This window comes from Staurois parvus, unplaced genomic scaffold, assembly GCF_062004578.1.
Source record: "Staurois parvus isolate SC_StPar_1 unplaced genomic scaffold, SC_StPar_1.0 ptg000198l, whole genome shotgun sequence".
Classification (NCBI taxonomy): Eukaryota; Metazoa; Chordata; class Amphibia; order Anura; family Ranidae; genus Staurois; species Staurois parvus.
This window is the reverse complement of record NW_028317994.1, coordinates 14712956-14739464: the sequence shown is the minus strand read 5'-3', so window position 1 is coordinate 14739464 and position 26509 is coordinate 14712956. Positions and strand designations below refer to the sequence as shown.

General features: G+C 38.7%; 1 protein-coding gene across 1 annotated transcript in view; it reads left to right on the top strand.

Moving 5' to 3' along the window:
* KDM4C (lysine demethylase 4C) overlaps window positions 1–26509 on the top strand; it is a 543890-nt gene that overhangs the window by 323439 nt on the left and 193942 nt on the right. Inside the window, exon 13 of the mRNA XM_089678131.1 lies at window positions 17530–17705. Coding sequence (XP_089534257.1) covers window positions 17530–17705 — 176 coding nt within the window. The remainder of the gene's footprint in view (window positions 1–17529; window positions 17706–26509) is intronic.

Sequence of the window (26509 nt, the reverse complement as noted above, 5' to 3'; positions counted from 1 at the left end):
ACAGGCTTGGAAAAATCTGTATATAAATGGATAGAAAACTGGCTAAAAGATTGTATTCAAAGACTAGTGGTTAATGATTCATACTCTGAATGGTCTAGGGTTGTCAGTGGTGTACCCCAAGGTTCAGTGTTGGTACCCTTACTTTTTAATATATTTATAAACGATACAGGGTCTGGGATTAAACATGCCATCTCAGTCTTTGCTGTTGACACCAAGCTGTGCAGTGGAATAACGTCCTTACAGGATGTCTTCAACTCACAAGCTAACCTCAATGCACTGTTTAATTGGGCAACTATGTGGCAAATGAGGTTTAATGTTGATAAATGTAAGGTTATGCACTTGGGGGCTAAGCATATGCATGCATCATACATACTGGGGGGGGGTAAAACTGGGGGAATCAATGGTGGAGAAGGATCTGGGAGTTATAGTAGATCATAAGCTTAATAATGGCATGCAATGCCAAGCTGCGGTTTCTAAAGCGAGCAAAATCCTCTCTTGTATTAAATGAGGTATAGACTCCAGAGAGAGAGATATCATATTACCCCTGTACGTATCATTATTAATACCTCATCTGGAATATGCAGTTCAGTTTTGGGCGCCAATTCACAAAAAGAACATTGGGGAACTGGAAAAAAGTACAGAGAAGGGCAACCAAACTGATAAGAGGCATGGAGGAGCTCAGCTATAAGGAAAGATTAGAGGAACTGAATTTATTCTCTCTTGAGAAGAAGAGATTAAGGGGGATATGATCAACATGTATAAATACATCAGTGGTTCATATAGTGAACTCGGTGTAGAGCTATTCACCCTGAGGTCATCACAGAGGACAAGGGGGTACTCTTTACATCTGGAGGAAAAGAAATTTAATCTCCAAACATGGAACGGTTTCTTCACAGTGAACAGTGAGAGCTGTGAAAATGTGGAAAAGACACCCTCAAGAGTTGGTTCTGGCCAGCTCAGTGGATTGCTTTAAAAAGGCCTGGATTATTTCTTAGATACACAGAATATAACTGCATACATTTATAGGTAAAGTTGATCCAAGGAATATCCGATTGTCTCTCAGGGGATCAGAAAGGAATTTTTTCCCCTGCAGGAGCAAAGTGGATCATGCTTTGCTGTTTTTTTTGCCTTCCTCTGGATCAACTGTGGGTATAGGATTATAACTTTTTTTTTCTTTTTTAATGGTTGAACTTGATGGACATTTGATTCTTTTTCAGCCAGACTATGTAACAAAAGGGGCACATAATTGTGAAGTGGAAGGAAAATGACAAATGGTTTTCAAACTTTTTTACAAATAAATAGCTGAAAGGTGTGGTATGCATTTGTAATTAGCCCAATACAAATACTTGTCAATAGTCAATACAACTAATCAATTCTTTGTAAAACCACCTTTTGCTGCAATTACATCTTTAAGTCTTTTTCGGTCCGTCTCTACCAGCTTTGCTGTCAGACTGGATTGAGAGCATCTGTGAACAGCAATTTCCAAGTCTTGTCACATAATATCAATCGGATTTAGGTCTGGACTTTGACTGGGCCATTCTAACACATGAATATGCTTTGCTCTAAACCATTCCATTGCTGCTCTGGCTGTACATTTAGGGTTATTGTCATGCTGGCAGGTGAACCTCTGCCCCATTATCAAGTCTTTTGCAGACTCTTAACAGGTCTGTATTTGGCTCCATCCATCTTCCCATGAACTCTGACCAGCTTCCCTGCTGAAGAAAAGCATCCCCACAACATGATGCTACCACCACTATGTTTCACGGTGGGGATGGTGTGTTCAGGGTGATGTGCATGGTCAGTTTTCTGCCACACATAGCATTTTGCTTTTAGTCTTAAATTTTAAATTTTGGTCTCACTGACCAGAGCACCTTCTTCCACATGTTTGCTGTGCCCCCACATAGCTTCTCGCAAACTGCAAACGGGATGACTTATGGCTTTCTTTCAACAATTACTTTCTTCCTGCCAATTGACTAATAGTTGACCTGTGGACAGATTCTTTCACCTGAGCTGTGGATCTCTGCAGCTCCTCCAGAGTTACCATGGGTCTCCTGGCTGCTTCTCTGATTAATTCTCACCTTGCCTGGTCTGTCAGCTTATGTGGACAGCCATGTCTTGGTAGGTTTGCAGTTGTGCCATACTCTTTTCATTTTCAGATGGTGGATTTAACAGTGTTCAAAGTTTGTGATTTTTTTTGTAACCTAACCTTTAAATGTATCCACAACTTTATCCCTGCCCTGTCTGGTGTGTTCCTTGGCCTTCATGATGCTGTTTCTTCACTAATATTCTCTAACAACCCTCTGAGGGCCTCACAGAACAGCTGTATTTATACTGAGGTTAAACTACACACAGGTGGACTCTATTTACTAATTAAGTGACTTCTGAAGGCAGTTAGTTCCAGTAGATTTTAATTAGGAATATCAGAGTAAAGGGGGTTGAATACAAATGCATGCCACACTTTTCCGATATTTATTCGTAAAAAAGTTTGAAAACTATTTATCATTTTCCTTCCACTTCACAATTATGTGCCACTTTGTGTTGGTCTATCACATAAACTCCCAATAAAATATATTGGGAGTTAATGTTATTGGTTGTAACACGACAAAATGTGGACGATTTCAAGGTGTATGAATACTTTTTCAAGGCACTATAAACCAGAATTAGACACAGTCTTAGTTAGAGGATTGACACCAACTATTTAACACTGACAGGGGTACTTACAATGGTCAGCTTTTATTAATTTAGTTAAAACATTTTTCCCAAATTGAAACAAAATGTTTCTAGAACTGCTTAAAAAGCAGGAGTTGGGCTATAGTTTGTTAGTCACTTTATGTAAAGTCCTTCTAAATTTACTAGTCCTTCTAACACTACCCTTTCCAGTCAATGTTGCTGTTCAATGGTGTCCCAGTTTCTCCTCCATAGATAGAGGAGCCACTCTAAAGCTGGCATAGATGGATCACAATTCATCTGGTTCAGCAGGGACTAGATGAATTTAAATCCATGTGTGGGTGTCCCTGTTCAACAGAAGTCAATTTTTAGATAAACGTCTGTCGAACAGAACTGGTGGGAAACGTTTGTTGAACAGCGGCTGCAGCTGCTAATCAGTGTATTCTAACATGTCTGTCATAATACAATGTCTCAGCAGGAATGATTTCTCTGTCCACCTCACTTGTGTAGATGGAGAAATCAGTTTGTGTGTGTTTGTGTTTTCTTCTGTTTAGCTGGCTGAGCAAAATAAATAAATAAACCCATCTATGGCCAGCTTAAGACATGAAGTGTGTTACTGTCCAGAGTACCAGGTGAAAATAAGAGAAGAATGCCAACAAATTGAATATTACAGCAGCCACCGCATCCAAGGATTGGCAAGAAATATACAGTCAGGTCCATAAATATTGGGACATCGACAAAATTCTAATATTTTTGGCTCCATACACCACCACAATGGATTTGAAATGAAACAAACAACATGTGCTTTAACTGCAGACTGTCAGCTTTAATTTGAGGGTAATTACATCTAAATCAGGTGAACAGTGTAGGAATTACAACAGTTTGCATATGTGCCTCCCACTTGTTAAGGGACCAAAAGTAATGGGACAGAATAATAATCATAAATCAAACTTTCACTTTTTAATACTTGGTTGCAAATCCTTTGCAGTCAATTACAGCCTGAAGTCTGGAACGCATAGACATCACCAGACGCTGGGTTTCATCCCTGGTGATGCTCTGCCAGGCCTCTACTGCAACTGTCTTCAGTTCCTGCTTGTTCTTGGGGCATTTTCCCTTCAGTTTTGTCTTCAGCAAGTGAAATGCATGCTCAATCGGATTCAGGTGAGGTGATTGACTTGGCCATTGCATAACATTCCACTTCTTTCCCTTAAAAAACTCTTTGGTTGCTTTTGCAGTATGCTTTGGGTCATTGTCCATCTGCACTGTGAAGTGGCGTCCAATGAGTTCTGAAGCATTTGGCTGAATATGAGCAGATAATATTGCCCGAAACACTTCAGAATTCATCCTGCTGCTTTTGTCAGCAGTCACATCATCAATAAATACAAGAGCACCAGTTCCATTGGCAGCCATACATGCCGACACCATGACACTACCACCACCATGCTTCACTGATGAGGTGGTATGCTTAAGATCATGAGCAGTTCCTTTCCTTCTCCATACTCTTCTCTTCCCATCACTCTGGTGCAAGTTGATCTTGGTCTCATCTGCCCATAGGATGTTGTTCCAGAACTGTGAAGGCTTTTTTGGATGTCGTTTGGCAAACTCCAATCTGGCCTTCCTGTTTTTGAGGCTCACCAATGGTTTATATCTTGTGGTGAACCCTCTGTATTCACTCTGGTGAAGTCTTCTCTTGATTGTTGACTTTGACACGCATGCACCTACTTACTGGAGAGTGTTCTTGATCTGGCCAACTGTTGTGAAGGGTGTTTCTTCACCAGGGAAAGAATTCTTCGGTCATCCACCAAAGTTGTTCTCCGTGGTCTTCCGGGTCTTTTGGTGTTGCTGAGCATTCCTTCTTTTTAAGAATGTTCCAAACAGTTGTTTTGGCCACACCTAATGTTTTTGCTATCTCTCTGATGGGTTTGTTTTGTTTTTTCAGCCTAATGATGGCTTGCTTCACTGATAGTGACAGCTCTTTGGATCTCATCTTGAGAGTTGACAGCAACAGATCCCAAATGCAAATAGCACACTTGAAATGAACTCTGGACCTTTTATCTGCTCATTGTAATTGGGATAATGAGGGAATAACACACACCTGGCCATGGAACAGCTGAGAAGCCAATTGTCCCATTACTTTTGGTCCCTTAAGACGTGGGAGGCACATATGCAAACTGTTGTAATTCCTACACCGTTCACCTGATTTGGATGTAAATACCCTCAAATTAAAGTTGACAGTCTGCAGTTAAAGCACATCTTGTTTGTTTAATTTCAAATCTGTTGTGGTGGTGTATAGAGCCAAAAATGTTAGAAGTGTGTCAATGTCCCAATATTTATGGACCTGACTGTATAACCTTTTTGATTTGAGTATAATGTTAATACACAGTTATTGAAGAACACATGGCCTCTAATGAAGTTAGGTTTATATTAAAAAAATGAAAAAAAAAAATTGTACTACATCATTGTACTTCACATCATAACTGTGTCTTATACTGTAGGAAACAGACAGTAGGTTGCTTGTTTCATGCTTGCTTGCTCATAAAGTAAAATGAGAAATTCAGCTGTGACTATAACCACATCTGTATCATCCGAAAATAAAATGTAATTCTAGGTTACTTTAGAATTATAACAATACTAGTCTGAATATAGAGCATTGCAGTATATTAGATAAAACTGCTTCAGATGTGGATGAATACAGGTTCATTTAAACAATGCTCCATTCCTTCTGCAGGCCTTCGTTATGTCATAGAGTAAAGCAAAAGTGTGAAAAAAGAGACCATTTTTTTTCCTATAAAAATTTTCTCAAATGGCCTGGACAAATGTGTTGCTATTCCTGCAAAAGATTACAAAAAATTGGATCTTAGTGATATTTCAAACTAAGGCTGGCCCAACACTATACAATTTTCTGTCCAATTTCTGAAGAGAGTAGTCTGTGGAGAGAAAATTATAGACCATCATATCAAAGGTAAGGGCTATAAGACCATGCTTGATGTTCCTGTGGCTACAGTTGCAATTATTATTAAGTAGTTTATAATTCGTAGAAATGTAGCCAACCACACTGGACATGGTCACAAGATAGAAAGCCATGGTAAATTTTCACAGAGATGCAAGCTGTGAAACATGGAGGAGGCTCAGTTATGTTGTGCAGCTGCTTTGGTGCATCTGGAACTGGGTGCTTTGACAATGATTATGAAGAAATTCTGGTGCAAAACATAGTGCCCAGTGCAGGGGTATGGAAATTTTTGAAAAAACTACTTGTCCAGGGACTAAATTGGTGCCCCAATCTACTTGTCCCTTATGGCAATCTACTTGTCCTGATTACAAAAAAAAATGTTTTAACCAAAACCGTATTTAAGTCTGCTTTAAGTAATTTCTGGGGCTTTTGAAATCAAAAAGGGCTTTATGGTGAATTAAATGTTTAATATTTGTAACATTGCTCTGTTTATCTCCTCCTCCCCTCCCTGCCTATCTCCAGCACTGCACTCGGAGGACTAACAGGGAGTGGAGAGACCTTGTAGTGTAATGAGCACCTATTGGGTGCTCATCAGGAAAGGGGAATGTTGGGCTTCTACTTTATCCCTTTCGCTGTCAGAGCCATTTTTGCGTTTTTTGCACAAGTTTAAAAAATCATTTAAGACCTGAAGATTACACAAACCCCTATACATATTTTCTGAAATCAGAGACCCCGTATAATAAATTAGTGGTAGTTCCAATTTTTTATGTTACACGATATTATCACAAAGGTCTAGGAAATGCAAAATTTCACAAATAAATACACTTAAGTTAATTTTAGGGCACAAAAAGCGTTGGGTTACATCAAGTAAATAGATATCCAACATGTCAAACCTTAATTTTGCGTGCACTCGTGAAATGGTGACGAACTTCAGTACCCTATATTTCTATAGGTGATGCTTCTAAAGCCCCTCTAGGTCATCAGTTGACAAAGTCCCCCATGTGATGATTTTTGGTGACAGGGTCTCTCTTTTTTGAGACATCCAGGGTCTAAAAGACCCTGCATGTCTCCCCTGTGCTACACTGAATGTAATGCAGTGCACACCGCTCTGCATTGCATTCTTTCCGGGCCTTGATGGGTGGGAATCTGTCAACGGGGACCCGCACTTCTGGGTCAGGACAGAAGGGGAGGAGAGCAGATGTGTCCGCTCTCCTCCCTCCCAAATACCCGCCGGTAGCTACAGAACTGGTCCCGGGCCCACAGATGGGCAAGCGGAGCCTGGGACATATAGCGGACAGGGGGGAGAGCCTGGCACTGTGGGCTCTGTGGAAGCAATCGGGTAGTAGCACTGCCGCCTGAATGCTTCCACCTGACAGGTGAGCTCTGCTGCTTGCCCGCAGCAGGACTAAAGGGTAAAAAAAAAAAAACCTACCTGCCCGGGGCCTGAAACTACATGTCCTGGGCATCGGGTGATACAAATTGGACATCCCTGCAGTGCCAAAAATCTCTATCTCACTTTCAGGTCATTTGTTCTTCAACAGGATAATTACGCAAAACACAGAGGTGAAAACACCCAAGCATGGCTAAGAACAAAACATTGGACTATTCTGAAGTGGCCTTCTATGAGCCCTTACCTAGTCCTGTCAAAACTACTATGGAAAGAGCTGTAACGTGCAGTCGGAGGAAAGCACCATTCAAACCTATGACAGCTGGGGTAGTGTGTATGTGGTCATACTACCTGTTAGCAAGTGCAGAAGTTTAAAAAAAACTACAGAAATGGTTTGTTTGTAGTGATTGCCTCTAAAAATTATGTAAGTAAGTATTGAGTTAAGGGACCTGTGATTTTTGTCCATGCTATTTTCATTGGTTTTATTATATAAAGCAAAAGTCTGATTTTTTTTTTTAAGCTATTGAGTAAACAGTGACGAATATCAATTACTTTTGTCAGTTTCAAGTAATTGGCGACAATAGTGGAATTATTCTCTGGGCACGCCTGCTACTAAAGACTTGACCTCTTTTAAGTTGCTGCTGTTTGCACTATAATGTGTTTCCCACATCAATATGAGCTAAAATAAAAAATAAAATAGTGCTGTGCAACAGCTCTGTGTCTCTTAGTATATAAACAGTGGATATAAGAAGTCTACACACCCCTGTTATAATGTCAGGTTTCTGTGATGTAAATACTGTAAATGAGACAAAGATAAATAATTTCAGAACTTTTTCCACCTTTAATGTAACCTATAAACTGTACAACTCAGTTGAACAACAAACTGAAAATGTTTAGGTGAAGGGAAGTAAAAAACTAAAATATGGTTGCATAGGTGTGCACATCCTTAAACTAATACTTTGTTGAAGCACCTTTTGATTTTATTATAGCACTCAGTCTTTTTGGGTATGAGTCGATCAGCATGGCACATCTTGACTTGGCAATATTTGCCCACTCTTCCTCGCAAAAAACTCTGTCAGATTGCGAGGGCATCTCCTGTGCACAGCTCTCTTCAGATCACCCCACATATTTTTGATCGGATTCAGGTCTGGGCCATTCCAAAACTTTAATCTTCTTCTGGTGAAGCCATTCCTTTGTTGATTTGGATGTATGCTTTGGGTCATGGTTATGCTGAAAGATGAAGTTCCTCTTCATGTTCAGCTTTCTAGCAGAAGCCTGAAGGTTTTGTGCCAATATTGACTGGTATTTGGAAATGTTCATAATTCCCTCTACCTTGACTATGGCTCCATTTCCAGCTGAAGAAAAACAGTCCAAAAGCATGATGCTGCCACCACCATGCTTCACTGTGGGTATGGTGTTCTTTTGGTGATGTGCAGTGTTGTTTTTGCACCAAACATATCTTTTGGAATTATGGCCAAAACGTTCAACCTTGGTTTCATCAGACCATAACACATTTTCTCACATGCTTTTGGGAGACTTCAGATGTGTTTTTGCAAACTTTAGCCGGGCTTGGATGTAAGAAAAGGCTTCCGTCTTGCCACTCTACCCCATAGCCCAGACTTATGAAGAATACGGGAGATTGTCATATGTACCACACAGCCAGTACTTGCCATATATTACTGCAGCTCCTTTAATGTTGCTGTAGGCCTCTTGACAGCCTCCCAGACCAGTTTTCTTCTCGTCGTTTCATCAATTTTGGAGGGACGTTCAGTTCTTGGTAATGTCACTGTTGTCCCATATTTTTTTCACATGATAACTGTCTTCACTGTGTTCCATGGTATATCTACAGTCATGGCCGAAATTGTTGGCACCCTTGATATTTTTCCTGAAAATCAAGTATTTCACACAAAAAAGGTATTGCATTAACACATGTTTTGCTATACACATGTTTATTCCCTTTGTATGTATTGGAACAAATATAAAACAGAGGCAGAAAAGCAAATATGACATAATGTCACACAAAACCCCAAAAATGGGCTGGACAAAAGTATTGGCACCCTTAACTTAATATTTGGTTGCACACCCTTTGGAAAACATAACTGAAATCAGTCGCTTCCTATAACCATCAATAAGCTTCTGACACCTCTCACCCGGAATTTTGGACCACTCTTCCTTTGCAAACAGCTCCAGGTCTCTCTTATTGGAAGGACACCTTTTCCCAACAGCAATTTTAAGATCTCTCCACAGGTGTTCAATGGGATTTAGATCTGGGCTCATTGCTGGCCACTTCAGAACTCTCCAGCGCTTCTTTGCCATCCATTTCTGAGTGCTTTTTGACGTATGTTTGGGGTCATTGTCCTGCTGGAAGACCCAGGATCTTGGACGCAAACCCAGCTTTCTGACACTGGGCCCTACAGTGCGACCCAAAATCCTTTGGTAATCCTCAGATTTCATGATGCCTTGCACACAGTCAAGGCACCCAGTGCCAGAGGCAGCAAAACAACCCCAAAACATCATTGAACCTCCACCATATTTTACCGTAGGTACTGTGTTTTGTTCTTTGTAGGCCTCATTCCGTTTTCGGTAAACAGTAGAATGATGTGCTTTACCGAAAAGCTCTATCTTGGTCTCATCTGTCCACAAGACGTTTTCCCAGAAGGCTTTTGGCTTACTCAAGTACATTTTGGCAAACTGTAGTCTTGCTTTTTTATGTCTCTGTGTCAGCAGTGGGGTCCTCCTGGGTCTCCTGCCATAGCGTTTCATTTCATTTAAATGTCGACGGATAGTTCGCGCTGACACTGATGCTCCCTGAGCCTGCAGGACAGCTTGAATGTCTTTGGAACATGTTTGGGGCTGCTTATCCACCATCCGGACTATTCTGCGTTGCAATCTTTCATCAATTTTCCTCATCCGTCCACGACCAGGGAGATTAGCTACAGTGCCATGGGTTGCAAACTTCTTGATAATGTTGCGCACTGTGGACAAAGGCAAATCTAGTTCTCTGGAGATGGACTTGTAACCTTGAGATTGTTGATATTTTGCCACAATTTTGGTTCTCAGGTCCTCAGACAGTTCTCGTCTCCTCTTTCTGTTGTCCATGCTTAGTGTGGCACAGACAGACACACAATGCAAAGGTTAAGTGAACGTCTCTCCTTTTTATCTGCTTTCAGGTGTGATTTCTATATTGCCCACACCTGTTACTTGCCCCAGGTGAGTTTACAGGAGCATCACATGCTTGTAACATTCTTATTTATCCGCAGTTGTGAAAGGGTGCCAATACTTTTGTCCAGCCCATTTTTGGAGGTTTGTGTGACATTATGTCGAATTTGCTTTCTTTCCTCCCTTTTTTTGTTTTGTCCCAATACACACAAAGGGAATAAACATGTGTATAGCAAAACATGTGTTAATGCAATACGTTTCGTGAGAAATACATGATTTCCTGGAGAAATATCAAGGGTGCCAACAATTTCGGCCATGACTGTAATTCCTTGGATTTTTTTTGTACCCTTCTCCTGACTGATGCCTTTTAATAATGAGATCCCTCTGATGCTTTCTAAGCGCTCTGGGGACAATGGCTTTTGCTGTAGGATGCGACTAAGAAAATGTCAGGAAAGACCTACTAGAACAGCTGAACTTTATTTGGGGTTAACCAGAGGCACTTTAAATGATGGCAGGTGTGTATTGACTCCAATTTAACATGATTGTTAATATATTTGCTTAATTCTGAACACAGCTACATCCCCAGTTATAAGAGTGTGTGCACGCTTATGCAACCACATTATTTTAGTTTTTTATGATTACTCCCCCCCCCCCCCCCCCCCCCAAAAAAAAAAAGATTTCAGCTTGTTTTTCAATTGATTTGATTTGTACAGTTTATAGGTCACATTAAAGGTGGAAAATGTTCTGAAATGTTTTATCTTTGTCTCATTTTTTTTACATCACAGAAACCTGATATTCTAACGGGTGTGTAGACTTTTTATATCCACTGTAGTAAATTATGTACTGAGAAAAATAACACTACTATAAATCAACAAAAATACTCAAAACAATCATTCTCACAGTAGCATTCATCAAATGATGCATGCACCCATTTACATTGATGAGTGACAATTACACTTATTGTCCTTAAAGGGACAAAACTAATATACATTCACTGGCACTTTATTAGGTACACTTTGCTAATGCCAAGAAAATATCCCTTACACCACCACCAGCCTGGTCCATTTATACAAAGAAGGATGGATCCATTCTTTCATGTTGTTTACACCAAATTCTGACCCTACCCTCTGAATGTCGCAGCAACCAGTCTGGCTAATCTCCTCTGACATCAACAAGGCATTTGTGTCCACACAACTCCCTCTCATTGGATATTTTTTCTTTTTTGGACCATTCTCTGTAAACCCTAGGGATGGTTGTGTATGCGAATCCCAGTAGCTCAGCAGTTTTTGAAATACTCAGACCAGCCCATCTGGCACCAACTACCATGCCAGGTTCAAAGTAATTTAAATCCCCTTTCTTTCCCATTCTGATGCTTGGTTTGAACTTCAGCAAGTCGTCTGCATGCCTAAATTCATTGAGTTGGTGCCATGTAATTGGCTGATTAGCAATTTGTGTTACCAAGCAGTTGAACAGGTGTACCTAATAAAGTGGCCGGTGAATGGCCACTCTTCTTCCTGGGGATACCTCCACTGGCTCCTGTATGAATCACCACCAATATGCAGCCTTTACTTGCTCCTACGCTCAAAAAAGAAGGAATAGCATAGTGCTTTACTGTTATAACACAAAATCCCTTTATTAAAAAGCTTAAAACATATACAGTTAGGTCCATATGTATTTGGACACAGGCACAATTTTAGTTTTTTTCAGGTATTTACCAAAACATGCTCAAGCTGTAGTTATATAATGGATATGGGCTGAAAGTGCACACTCTCAGGTTTAATTTGAGGGTATGTACATCCAAATTGGAGGAAGGGTTTAGGAATTACAGCTGTTAAGAATAGCCACCCCCCCCCCTTTTTCAAGGGACCAAAAGTAGTTGGACAATTGAATATAATCATAAATAAAATGTTCATTTTTAATATTATGTTGAGAATCCTTTACTGGCAATGACTGCCTGAAGCCTGGAACACATGGACATTACCAAAGACTGGGTTTCCTCCTTTCTGATGCTTTGCCAGGCTCTAACTGCAGCTGTCTTTAGTTGTTCTTTGTTTGTGGGTTTTCTGCCTTTAGTTTTGCCTTCAGCAAGTGAAATGCATGCTCAATGGGAGTTGAGATCAGGTGATTGGCTTGGCCATTGCAGAATATTTCACTTCTTTTCCTTCAAAAGCTCCTGGGTTGCTTTTGCAGTGTGTTTTGGATCATTGTCCATCTGTACTGTGAAATGCCGTCCAATCAATCTTACTGCATTTGGCTGAATCTGGGCTGACAGTATATCTCTAAACACTGCAAAATTCATCCGGCTGCTTCTGTCTTCTGTCACATCATCAATAAACACCATTGACCCAGTGTCACTGGAAACCATGCATGCCCATGCCATCACACTGCCTCCACCATGTTTTACAGATGACGTTGTATGCTTTAGATCATGAGCTATTCCAAGCCTTCTCCACACTTTTTTATTCCCGTGATTTTGGTACAAAATCACCAAAAAAATTTGGTATTTGACAATGATACGCCCACCTCCTGGAAAGTGTCCTTCACTTGTCTGAATGTTGTGAATGAGTTTTTCTTTACCATAGAGAGGAACCTGCGATCATCCACCACACTTGTACACTCACAAGATAGGTGCACTCAGACATCAGTGCACCACGTTAAACACTTGCCACTTTTTTTATTTCACTTCCAAGTTAAAAACAATAGGTTCTTCTTATTAAATGGAAGGGAAACAACACATTTTCTCATGGTTGTATAAAGAGGTTCCATTTCACTCGTCACCTCATTCCTCATTTATATGGTGGATTTTAGATTCTTACTCCATATTCCAACAGTGCACAAATAAAGCATTGATATTTTTTTACTTTAAATCATTTCTGTTACCTTTTCTTCAATCATAAAGCAACTATCTGGTCTTTTGTTATAGGTAAAGTGACAACTGACAGCATTTCTCAAATCATAGCCAACAAAAGTGATGTTATCTAAAGATTTGTAGGAAAACTAGTTTTGTTCACATATCAATTGTCCTCTAAGGAAGAAGACAGGATGTGTCAGATGTGCACTCAACAGTTTCCATGCAATTTTTATGTTCTGTATGCTTTCTATATGGGGTCCAGGTTAACTGTTTACACCAATTCTGCAATAATAGTTTATAGCTCCCAATGATCCCTCATTTAGAATCAAATACTTCTGTACCTCATTCTTTCACAAATGTCCCTTTAGGTGATTCTATTTCCCATCTCAGGCAATTGATAGGTATGATTGGGGGGGGGGGGGGCATGATAAAAAGGAGGTGAAGCGATTAATATCAAGCAGGATATTCTCTTCAAACCTATCTCTGATTTCAGACAAGCCAGACAAGATGTTTTGTTTATGAATGTGCAAATAAAGTACGCTAATGAGTAACTATGAATGCACTTTGGAAATGTCTGGGAAAAGAGACTGCTTTTCTTTTTTATGTCTTCAATTGTGTTTTCTCATAATCTCCTAGTGATATTTTAGTAAATAGTAGTATGTTCTTAAGCGGTAAATTAGAATAATTTAACTGAAACATATAATTAAATGTCCTTTACAGAGAGTCTTTAAAATGTGCTTCGCTTATCCATTACATATGACTACAAATATGTCCTCAATGGCTGTCCACAAAAAAGGAAGAACATATTTTCAATCTTCTGAAACCTGCTTTTTAAATGATTGGTGTATCTTTTTTACTTTTTTGTAATATTTTCTTTGATGGCTATCATTATTTCCACCCTTCCTATCTGTTTTTATTTTCTGGGTCATAAACTCAAAAGGGGTTTGAATGGAATTTTGTGGAATAAGTCTGTTACAGTGGGTGATCATGCACAGAGCCTGCGTAAAACATGGAGGATTTCTTGCTGGAAATGATAGTCTCAAAGCTGAATTAGTTCCACCTCAACTCTGAATTTATTTTCTTAAAGAAATGCTGGAATAGTGAGCAACCAATAGTATAACATTTTTGTTGGTGCTTAACAATAGTATAACATTTTTGTTGGTGCTTTTGCTGCTGGTACAGTTGTCCTTTTTACATTTGTATTCTAAAGATGACAAATACATAATATTAAAAGCCAAACCTGGCCTTCCTTGGTTTGATCTACCCCCTTCAGAGATGTAATATCTCTCTAATAGGGACTGAGATGGCAACAAAAGCTTAGTTTTCTAGTAAAGTGGGAAAGGGGTAAAAATAGAAAAATATTTTTCACAAAAACAACAAACATGTAAATTTTGGAATTTTTTTTTTTTAGAAATTCAGTGGGGAGTAGTTTTACAAATTGAAAGTTATTTTGTTACACTGGGAAAGTATTACGTTTGAAATAAAAGTACAGCTTTTTCAGTAAATAAAATAAAGTTGTATTTTTTATTAAAAATAGAATAACAAGGACTGTATATGTTAAGAACATTTCAACTATACATGAGAACAGGTAACCACCCCCTTTTACTTATAATTATTTAAAAGCTTCTTGTCAATATGCATTTTCAGTTATTGACAATGCTGATCCAGAAGCATGTATTGCTCTATGAAGAACTTGATCAATTTTCTCCTAATTTTCAGGATTCGTTTTATTTATAAATGAAGGGATTGTGTATATTTGTGAGGCCATCATTTGTAACACTTCCTCACTTGAAAATGTTGCTGGTGAAGAAACACTTTGTGATGATCCACTAGCAGCAGAAAGAGTGTTTCTGGAATGAGAACTCTGGAGGAAAAAGCTACATGCACTTTCATTATTGTCCTCATCATTGCATTCCATAAAGTATTTGTTAATGTCTATAGGGCACCTCTGGCATGCCAGGATGTGTTTTGTCATCCTTGTAGCATTTGGAAAAGAATTTCTTCTCACAATATTTGCACATTGCAGCTTTGCTCTCAGTAGACATTGCACTGTGGAAATGTTTCCAAACTCTAGATGTTGGTATCACCATTTTACTGAGGGGAGAAAAATGAAAAACAATTTACTGGTCAGACTATAGGGAAGCATTATGCTGTGATGTTGGAGAACATTAATAGGAATCATTTAAAGATTATAAAGATTGCCTAATGTTTCAGACAAATTTACCCTCTTACCTATCAATTAAGGCCTGAGAGGACAGAAACTATCATCTACTGTATCCCAACAATCACCCAACTGTAAGAGGTACAAGATGGAGCCCACAAGCAAACTTAACTGGAGTCTTTCCCCTGTAGTGCCCCATAAATGCATATTTCTCTTGTCTGAGAACCGCATTGAGAAGCACAGTGTTACTTGAAGTTTATTCCAGGATTTTCTTGTCTTTAGCTGAGAGAACTTGCAATAATTTAAGACTCAAAGTCTCAGAAATATTTAATTAAGGTCTTTATCTTATATAATTTGAATACCATTTCAAATATTTTTTTTAATTTGAATTTTTCCAGAATTAACAAAAAGCCGCTTTGAAAAAAACACAGGGAAAAAAACTATTTTATTTCCCTAATTTTTCAATTTTTTCCAGGTTTTCCCATCTCTAGACAGCCTTTTCCTGTCTGTGGATGCCTCCAGATGCTACCAGTTGACAGCATCTGGGGAAATAATGACTGGACAGGTTGAGAAACTGTTTGCTGGATGTTGCTTTCAACAAGATAAGCTAGCAGTTTGTGTATCTCAAAACTTTTTTTTTTGTCAAGAATTGGAAAACATTCAACTTCTCTCACATTTTGCATCTTGTTACTGTTTTTGTAGTTATTTAAGATATTTCCTATCATTTCCTACTGTATGTGGTCTTCGCAAAATCCTCTCCAACATGGGCACAGACAGTTATAAAACTGGACGGTTGGAAAGCGTAAATGCCTTGCTTATCTTTTTTTTTTTGTGCTGTCTTTGTTCCTTGTTGTGGAAATAGCCTCATTTCTTTTTGGTCACTAACACAGAGTTTGGCTTTAAAATTACTGTATGCTTTGCCAATGCTTTTCTAAAGGCAGGTTCACACTGCCCTGGTGTGGTCTTGCTACCCCCGCATTTCGTGAAGGTTTGCTGTGCTTTCCTATAGACTTCTATGAAGACCTGCTGTCTTGGTTAATTTTCAGAAAGCACACCAAAGATACAGCATGCAGGAGTTTTGGTGTGCTTTCTGAAAACCGCTTTCACCAAAACCGCAGGACCTCTTAGGAAGTCTATGGGAAAACAAAGCTAACCTGCAGAAAAACTGTGGGTTAGCTGCACTTTAGGAAAAGCACAGCAAGGCAGTAAGAAGCCGCCCTAAAGGAAGTTGGATTCTGACTGTATGTCTAAGTGTCCTCAAATATCTATAAACACCCTTAAAAAGCTATTGCCAGATATATATTTTATGGCTTTTTACATATTACAAAAACTGCATCAATTATCACAAAGCAGAGAAAAAAGTATTTCCCTAGCTTTATTGTTTTAGGCCAGTTATATATTGCACTAGGTGCTACATAAAGTAGTGCTTTTAGAGGAAAGATAACACCCTAAGCAGTGGTGTGGCATCTGCTGCACATATAGCTATACACATTCATGCAATACGAACATGGAGGTCTGGTAGGCTCTCTGGAAAAAAGAATTTTGCTTTGCATCTAGGTGGCTTGCTAATATGACTGCCATCTTTATCTTTTGATATCTTAAAGAAGTCCATCAGGTTACCACATTGCATGGCAACTCACCTGCTCTTTGTGTGGTGTGCATAACACCTGAAAGCATTGTACATTAGGGGTCAGTACATCACAGTAAATATACAATGCATTGTTATGCTCTTCATTTTTAAAAGAAAGCCATATACGTTTTTACATCAATTGTGTAGAACTGGCAGCCCATTTATAATGGTAATGATGTATTAATGCACCAAAACAGAATGTTTAAAGAAAAAGTTTGGAATTTCAGAAGAATAAAATATGCATTATCCCATCCAAGGAGCAGGACACTGCAGCTATCCAGTACCAGGTCTAAGACCGTGATCTGAGAGCTCACCTGATCACTGATCAGTCAGCTTTCTGACTGCTCAGAGCAGAAAATGGTGGTCAGCCACTACTCTCTGCTCCTCCTGCATATGCTGGATTTCCAGGCTGGAGAAGGGGGTTAGGCATTGCACACTGAAAGGCAGAGAATTTGCTGTCAATCAAGCAGCTGGGTGGATCCTGACAATATTGTCAAGATCTATCTTGAGCCTGGCGTGGTTCTTTCCCTTTACTATTTTTTTGTCGTTTTCTACCTGTAGCCTCCGGAAAACTGTGCTTAAATTGTGTGGGAAAGACCTATCCTGCTTAGAAGGTGTCTGAAGTTCTGGCTTTCGAGCCTCTAGTTTGAATTTTGTTCAACAACTAGCATCATTTTCTGTTTCATATTACCCTAATTTGTACATGTTCTTTTTTCGGTTGCAGAATTTTCAGAATGTGTTGGCGAAGCAACTGAAGAAACTGATCTTTGGGCTAAACCTCTTTTTCATCTCTGGCAAACCAAGGTGCAAAATTTTGCTGCTGAAAAAGAGTTTAATGAGTCTGTCTCCAAAAACAAGCCATACTGTGCTGTCTGCACTCTCTTTTTGCCTTACTATAAGGTAAGTAAAAAATGAGTACATTGAGGAGCCTTTGAGAGCAAAGGCCTTGTGCTATATAGTAGTCAAATGTGCGTTGTGTGTCTACATACATCACTATGGTAAAAGGATAACCAAGGACTGAAACTTCCCAGATCATCTATTTGGTTTAAGACACCGGAAGTGACAAGTATTTTGTCACTTTCTGCTTCAGTCTAATGCAAACAGGACGTTAATAGCCTGTGAAAGAATCTGACCAATCGGGTCTCATTTTTTTTCTGCTTTTAAAGTCACAGGAGAGATCTGGGGTCTAATAGACTCCAGATGTCTCAGTAAAGAGAACCTGTCACTGCCCATGCTGTCACAAGTCATGTTATACATCCTTTGTGAAATCAATAAAAGTGATAAAAAATTGTGTAATAATAAAAAACTTTAATTAAAATAAATATTAATTTTCAAAAACTAGAGTACCCCTATCCCTCTGCACTTCCACGCAAAGGCATACGTAGGTCGCACATATGTGTAAACTGTGTTCGCAGCAGACATGTGAGGTAACGCCATGAACGTTCTAATGAGAGCAATAATTCCTGCGCTATACCTCCTGTGCAACTCTAAACTGGTAACCAGTAAAAGCTTTTCAAGCATCACCTAATGAGATTTTTACATACTGTAGTTTGCTACCATTCCATGGGCGTACGCATTTTTAAAGTGCGACATGTTAGGTATCTATTTATTCAACATAACATCATCTTTTATATTTTGCCAAACAATTGGGTATTATATTGTGTTTTTTGTACATTAAAATTCAGTAAAGTGTATTTCTTCCAAATTGTGTTTGGAAGTGCTGCACAAATACCATGTGAGATTAAAAAAAAAAATCTTATTTTATTCTCTAGGGCCTCTGCTTAAAAAATATATAATACGTTGGAGTTCTAAGTAATTTTCTAGCAATAAAATGCATATTTTTGCATGTAGGAGAGGAATATCAGATTGGTCTGTTAGGAAAGTAGTTAAAAACAACAAAGGGTTTCCCCCTCCCACACATAATGGTGTCACAAAATTCTCTACTCTCTTTACCTAACGCCACCAAGGCACTACCTATGAGATCTTACATTATGCCCGCTACCGTTATTCACACATTGCTATTGAGGTTCCAACACGCCCCTCTCTTCCCAGCTAATTGCTTTAAGCTCTCCCATTCTAGTCTCTCAATGATGTTTAGTTAACAAATATCTTAATCCAATACTCTTTACACAATTCTCTTCATACCTACTAACCATAACACATCTTTAGCCCATTCTTTAAATGACATGGCCAAAGATACCACCCACTTCATATACCATTAGTATTTTCCCTTATTAACCACCTGCCCACCGCTCACAGTAAATATACTGTGAGCGGGTGACAGGTGCAGACCTGATCATGCATATGTACGTTAATGGCCTTCTTCCCGGTTTGGGGCACGCATGTGTGTTCCCCATGCGGCTTGTGTTGTTCCTTACGTTGTTCCCTGTACCCAGAGCCTGTGCTGTTCCGACCTGCGCCATTCCTTGTACACAGAACTCTGTGTACAGGGAACAGCGATCTAGCTGTTTTTTCTCCTTGAAAAGCAGTGAAAAAACAACCATATAAAAGCAGCACATATCACACACATTACACATTGTTAATCCCTTAACATGATTAATCCCTTAATTGCCTCTAGATGTTAACCCCTTCCCAGCCATTGTCATTAGTACAGTGACAGTGTACACTATTTGCACTGATCACTGTATTAGTGTCACCATTGATGTCAATAGTTAGTTAATAAAAGGGGAAAAACCTTCCGGTGGTTAAACAAAAATAGTCTACTTTGTGATCTACTCTTTCAAAATGGGAGTATCTTGTAAAACCCATTGTTTTGGAATAAACCCTTTAGCTGCATGTAATAAATAAGGAATTAATCTCCTATACTGTGCCTCCAAAATATCCATATTTTGGAATAGGCATGTCCATGCTTCCATGGACACACTTACTTTTATAAATATTTTTAAGTATTTCTCAAAACATCTGTATTCTGGGGCATTTCCACCATATACAGATGCATCTCAATAAATTAGAATATCACATAAGACCAATAAAAAAAATTTTCAATACAGAAATGTTGACTAACGTAAAAGTATGTCCATGTACAGTATAGTATGCACTCAGTACTTGGTCGGGGCTCCTTTTGCTTGAATTACTGCACCAATGTGTCGTGGCATGGAGGCGATCAGCCTATGGTACTGCCGAGGTGCTTTTATAACAGTCTTCAGCTCATCTGCATTGTTGAGTTTGGTGTCTCTCATCTTCCTCTAAACAATATCCCCCAGATTCTCTATGGGGTTTACGGCAGGTGAGTTCGCTGGCCAATCAAGCACAGTGATATCATGATCATTAAACCAGGTATTGATACTTTTGGCAGTGTGGGCAGGTGCCAAGTCTTGCTGGAAAATTAAATTAGCATCTCCATAAGGCTGCGGTTATCCCTGTTCTTTGTGCACCTTTTTCTTCCACTCAATTTTCCATTAATATGCTTGGATACAGCACTCTGTGAACAGCCAGCTTCTTTAGTAATGACCTTTTGTGGCAGACTCCTTGTGGAGGGTGTCAATGACTGTCTTTTGGACAACTGTCAAGTCAGCAATCTTCCACATAATTGGGTAACCTACTGAACCAGATTTAGAGACCATTTAAAGGCTCAGGAAACCTTTACAGTTGTTTTGAGTTAATAAGCTAATTAAAATGTGACACCATGAGTGTACAATATTGAACTTTTTCACAATAATCTGATTTTCTGAGATACTGCATTTTGGGTTTTTCACTAGCTGTAAGCCATAATCATCAAAATTACAAGAAAGAAATGCTTGAAATATATCACTTTGTGTGTAATGAATCTATATAATATATGAGTTTCACTTTTTGAATTGAATTACTGAAATAAATAATTTTTTAATGGTATTCTAATTTAATAAGATGCACCTGTATGTGCAAATGTTCCTTGAGAATTACATCCTCTCCAACACAAAGGTGATCTTTCCTGCTGACGTTTATGGGCTCTGATCGGTGAGATATACCATCTTCCCAACAGTTTAAAATTTGTTTCAGCCATTTTAGAATCTGCTGATGAGGTAGACGCTAAAATCAGTATTTTAGTTCTGTTTCTCCTGCAATTCTTGCTCCCATTTATTCAGATATGATGGCCCTTTAGGTTCTGCAGTAAATATACCGTAAATTTAAGAGATACGAGTTGTGGCAATTTGGGAGCCAATTAATACCTCCAAAGCAAACAAATTCCTCACTGACCATAATGGTTATGGTTAGGAGGATTTAAAATGACTCATCTCTTCATATCTCCACCAGTCTCACAATGTGTACCCCCCACTTTTGATATTACTTTTGTAATGTGCAAACCCTAATGACCATCAGTAAACCCTAATGACCATCAGTCAGAAAATTAAGTCGTTCTAGATCACTGGAGGCTGGTCCCTTTTGCACCAATAGCGATTTAAAATATCAAAAATAAGTGTCTATACTATTTAAAATCCAGTAATATACTGTCTCACCTTGCTTTGCACATAGTCAGTTGCTCTCTATTTTTAGACACTGTCAAATTTGTAGAGGCTGATCTGCTGATAGCCTTAAAGCAGAATTAAACCCTCCTTTTTTATTATTTAAATTTTTATTATTAAATTTTCTTAAATTTTCAAAATATCAAATTTATACAGACAAACCCTAGACAAATAAACACATAAAACTACCACAGATTTGATTGTCATAATATCTGATTGTTTACCAAAAGTCCTTAACATTTCCCCCCCCCCCCTCCAACCCCCCAAAACCTCCGCTCTGCATCTTTCCCTCTCCCTCTGGAGATCCCAGTTCAGAAACATATCCACATTATTTCTCTATTACACTGCCATATAATCTAGGATTCATTCTGACTCCTTAAAATCCTCCCACCTTTTCCACTTGGCACAAAAACTCTCCATCTTATCTTTACTCAAGTGGTAAAGTTCTAATCTATATATCTGGTCCACCCTATTTATCCAATCCTTTATTTTTGGTACCTCCTGTTTCTTCCAAAACTTGGGTATCAATCCCTTCGCTGCATTAAGATAATACAATAAACCATATTTTTTATATTTCTTAACCGAAAGCTTAGTACCATGGAATAGGCAAGTCTCTGGGTCTTTTGGGGTATCAACCTCCGTTATTTTCTGAATCATGTCTACTATTTGCCCCCAATACTCTTGAATTTTAGGACACTCTCACAAAATGTGATACATTGTACCTCTATCCCCACATCCACGCCAACATAAAGGTGAGTTATCTACATTCAATCTGTGTGCTACACTCGGTGTAATATACCATCTTGCCAAACATTTATAATTCATCTCAACCTCCTTCATATTTACATTTTAACGTAATAAACTATATATTTTCTTTTGCGTTTCCTTATCCATCATTAATCCTATATGCCTTTCCCACTTCTTTATAAATGGTGGACTTGTATCTGTAAATATTCCAGTGAAAATCTTATATATTTTTGATATCCCGTGTTTCCTGTCTCCCCTTGTGCTTTACAAGTGCTCAAAAGGGTTCCAATCCTCTCTTGTTCTCAATGGCCTTGGAAGCTTCCCTATAAAGCGTTTCAACTGAAAATAATGCCACTTATCAATTCTCGTAAATATTTCCGTCTTTTTTTCCAAATCCTTAAGTGAACCCATTTCCTCCCCCACCATTACATCTTCCTTCTTTATCCACTTCCCAGCAACACTTTCTTTACCTGGAGGAAAATAATCTGTTGACCATAAGGGCATTAAAAGTGAATTTTATTCCCCCCTTTTTGTTTATGTAAAACATCCCATACTCTTAACACAGTCAGTGTGAAAATACTTGAGCTATCTGCTAATCCTCGGAATTGTGGGGGTAACCATATAACTCTACTAAGGTTTGTGTTACTTAGTGTGTTTTCTATTTTTACCCAACTTTTCCCCTGTGAAATATGTGTCCAATCAAAAATTCTTGTCAGTATTACCGAGTTATAGTACCTTTTTAAATCTGGAACTCCCAGTCCACCTTTCTCTTTATTCCTACTTAAGATTTTGTAACTTATTCTAGGTTTTTTTTTCCTCCAAAAAAATCTTAACATTTTTTTAATTATTCTAAAATATGCTTCTGGTATTTTGATTGGAATTATTTGAAATCTATATAGAATTTTTGGAACAATCACCATTTTTAACATATTTATATGACTTATCCATGACAGAGTTCCCCCACCTAGTTTTCTTAGTTCATCCTTAATCTCATTTAATAATGGGATATAGTTTGATTATATAAATTCTTATAGAGTTAATTTTATACCTAAATACTTTAATTCTTTTTCTCTCCAAACAAAGGGAAATTCCTCCTGTAGTATGTTTTTTTCGCTGTTTAAAAGATTTATATTTAAAATCTCTATTTTAGTTGGGTTAATTTTTAAGTTTGACATCTCTCCATATTCCCTCAATAATTTCATTAAGTTTGGTAATGTTCTTGGGTTTCCCACATAGAACAACATATCATCTGCATAAGCTGCCACCTTATGCTCTATCTGTCCTATCCTGATCCCTTTTATATCTATGTTATTCCTTATTGTAGCCAGCAAAGATTCCAAAGATAGAACATACAACATTGGAGACAAAGGACATCCCTGTCTAGTTCCATTCCACATTCCAAAACTCTCCAACAATTCCCCATTAACCATGACTGCTGCAGAGGGTTGACTATATAATTTCCTTATCCATTCTCTTATTCTGGGTCCCATCCCCAATATTTCCAGCGTATCCAACATATAACCCCAATGCCTTTTCTGTATCTATCGAGAGGACCACTGCCAGGATTTTCTCTTTCCTACTTTTTTGTATGAGAAACAAAGATCTTAATCCATTGTCTCTACCCTCTCTTCCTGGGACAAAACCTACCTGATCCATATGTATCCATTCTGGCATCAAGTCTTTTAACCTATTTGCCAGAACTTTTGCATATAGTTTGGTATCTGTGTTCAACAAGGAAATCGGTCTATAGCTTGCACATTAGGTGTCATCCTTACCTTCCTTATGTATAAGAACTACATAGGCTTGTAAAGATTCCCTCATTTCCATCTCCCAATGCATTCATATATGTTCTCAATTTGGGTACTAATAATTCCTTATATTTTTTATAATATCTCACAGTATACCCATCACATCCAGGACTTTTCCCTGCTAAAGTACTTTTTAATGCTAAGTATATTTCTTCCTGCGTTGTTGTTGATTCCAGAGATTTTAATTGTTCCTCCTCTAATTTTGGTAGTTCCGCTTTTTTTAAATATGTCCGTCTTTTTTCTATTTTTCCTGCCTCCTCTTTACTATGGGGAATGATGTTATATATCTTATTATAATATTCTTTAAACACTTTATATCTTTAGTTGAATACACTAATTCACTTCTGTTGTCCCTTATTTTCTCTATATAGTTCCTGGACTTTTTTCCTCTGAGCCCTCATTAAATATTTTCCTGGTCTATCTCCCCATCTATATCTCTCACATACCATTTTATTAAACACTCTTCTCTTATCTTCTTCCAGAAAATTATTTAATTCCTCTCTTTATTCATAACCCTCTGCATAGTCTCTTTTGTTACCGTATTTTTATGTTTCTGCTCTAACTCCCAGATTTCCTTCAGAAGCTTATTTATTTTTTCTCTCCTTTCTCTCTTCTTTTTGTGATCCGTCTCTTGATCCTGTAGAAGTGTCTCGTTTAACCTCCACAGTTTCCTCCTATTCATCTCATTTCCCCAAAGTAATTTCATTGTGACCGGAGCATGATCCGATATTGATATCTCCTCTATTTTTACTTGAACCAGAGACTCAAAAGTCGATGGTCCAACAGTATATAATCCAATCTTGAATACGTCTCATGTGCTTGAGACTAAAACGTACAGTCTCTGTCCTTTTATATGCTTAATTCTCCATATATCCACAAGTTGACATTTATATAGCATATTCTTTAAAAATCTAAGAGACCTACTTTCATCCCTCTGCACACTAGACGTTGTATCTATCTGAGGGTCCATACAAGGATTAAAATCTCCTGCCACAATTAAACCACCTTTCTTGAAATCCATTCATTTCCTCAGCGTATTCTTTAGGAACGCCCTCGGTTTCTTATTTGGGCAATAGATATTTGCTAGAGTACATTCCCAATCCTGTAATTTCCCCTTCAGAAACAAATATCTCCCTTCCTAGTCTACCACACTGTCTTCCAAATTAAACCTGATATTTTTCGCGAAACCTATTGCCACTCCTTTGGCTCGTTTAATTGGGGAATCTGCATAATATCATATTGCATAATATCTGGAATTTAATTTCACATTTGCTTCTTGTTCTAAATGTGTCTCCTGTAAAAAATAACACTGAAGAGGATCTGTGCTGAATTTCCTTAAAAATCCTAAATTTCTTCCCAAAGCTATTTAAACCTTTAACATTATAAGTCATAAAATTAATCTCTTCTATTCTTCCTTTCTTCTCCTCCCATCTCCTGTTCCCCATATCTTCTCTTTCTTTTTCTAGGTTTTCTCCAGACGGATATATTTCTAACTATTTTGCAGAGTCTAAAACTACCTACCCTTCCCTCATACCCTCCGCCCATCCTCCCACCCACCCACCCCCGCTCCCTCCCAACCCCCCTCCCTTTTTAGGCAAATAATTACCTATGAATCATTTGTCGTATAAGTCCCACCTTTGATTCCACTTTAGGGTGAAGCTCTGAGCATGCCTGCCTTATCCCATTTATACTCCCCCAGTGTCTCGTCAGCTTAACCAGGAGGAATGTTTGAAAGAAGAGGGAAAAAAAATATTATCTAAACATAAAGAGAAGAGAAGAAATGAAGAATGCAGACAACATCTTCCCAGGGACAAAGGGAGAAAAAAAGAGGAGAGGAGGAGGGCAGTAGAGGAAGAGAGGGAAAAAAAAAACAAAAACACACACACACAAGGGGGGGGGGAACCCCCCTCGACATCCTCCCCCTCCCCCCCTCCCCCAATGCCCCTCAGGTTTCAAGTTCTCTTCCGGACCCCCTGACACTCTCCACTTTCTACATTCCCACTTTCTTCCTCCTGCACACCCCATCCAGGGATATCTATATATTGCAACTCCAGTCTCTCACAGACATCCCTCAATTCATCAGGAAACCTTAATTTAGCAGAGCGACCATTTCTCCAACCAATTAAACATACTGGGAACCCCCAGCTGTATCGAACGTTCTGCTGCCTCATTTGTTCTACTAATGGCTTCAAATATTATTATTATACAGGATTTATATAGCGCCAACGGTTTGCTCAGCGCTTTACATTATAGTGGGAGACAATACAGTAGCAATACAGTTCAATACAAGAAGGATTTGAGGGCCCTGCTCCTTACAATCTAGGAGGGAGGGGTGAGTGGTACAATAGGTAATAACTGTGGGGGGTGGAGTGGTTGGAAGAGTAGAGGATTCCAGTATTAGCAGAGGGCGGGATAGGCTTCCCTGAAGAGATAGGTTTTCAGTGATCGCCTAAAGGTAAGTAGAGTACGTGATAGTCTGTTTGGGGTAGGGAGTTCCAGAGGATGGATGACACCCTGGAGAAGTGTTGGAGATGAGCATGGGAGGAGGAGATAAAGGAGCTAGAGAGTAGGAGGTCTTGCGAGGAGCGGAGTGTACGGTTTGGGTGATATTTAGAGACAAGATTGGTTATGTAAATTGGGGCAGTGTTGTGGATGGCTTTATTTGTCATTGTTAGTGTTTTGAATT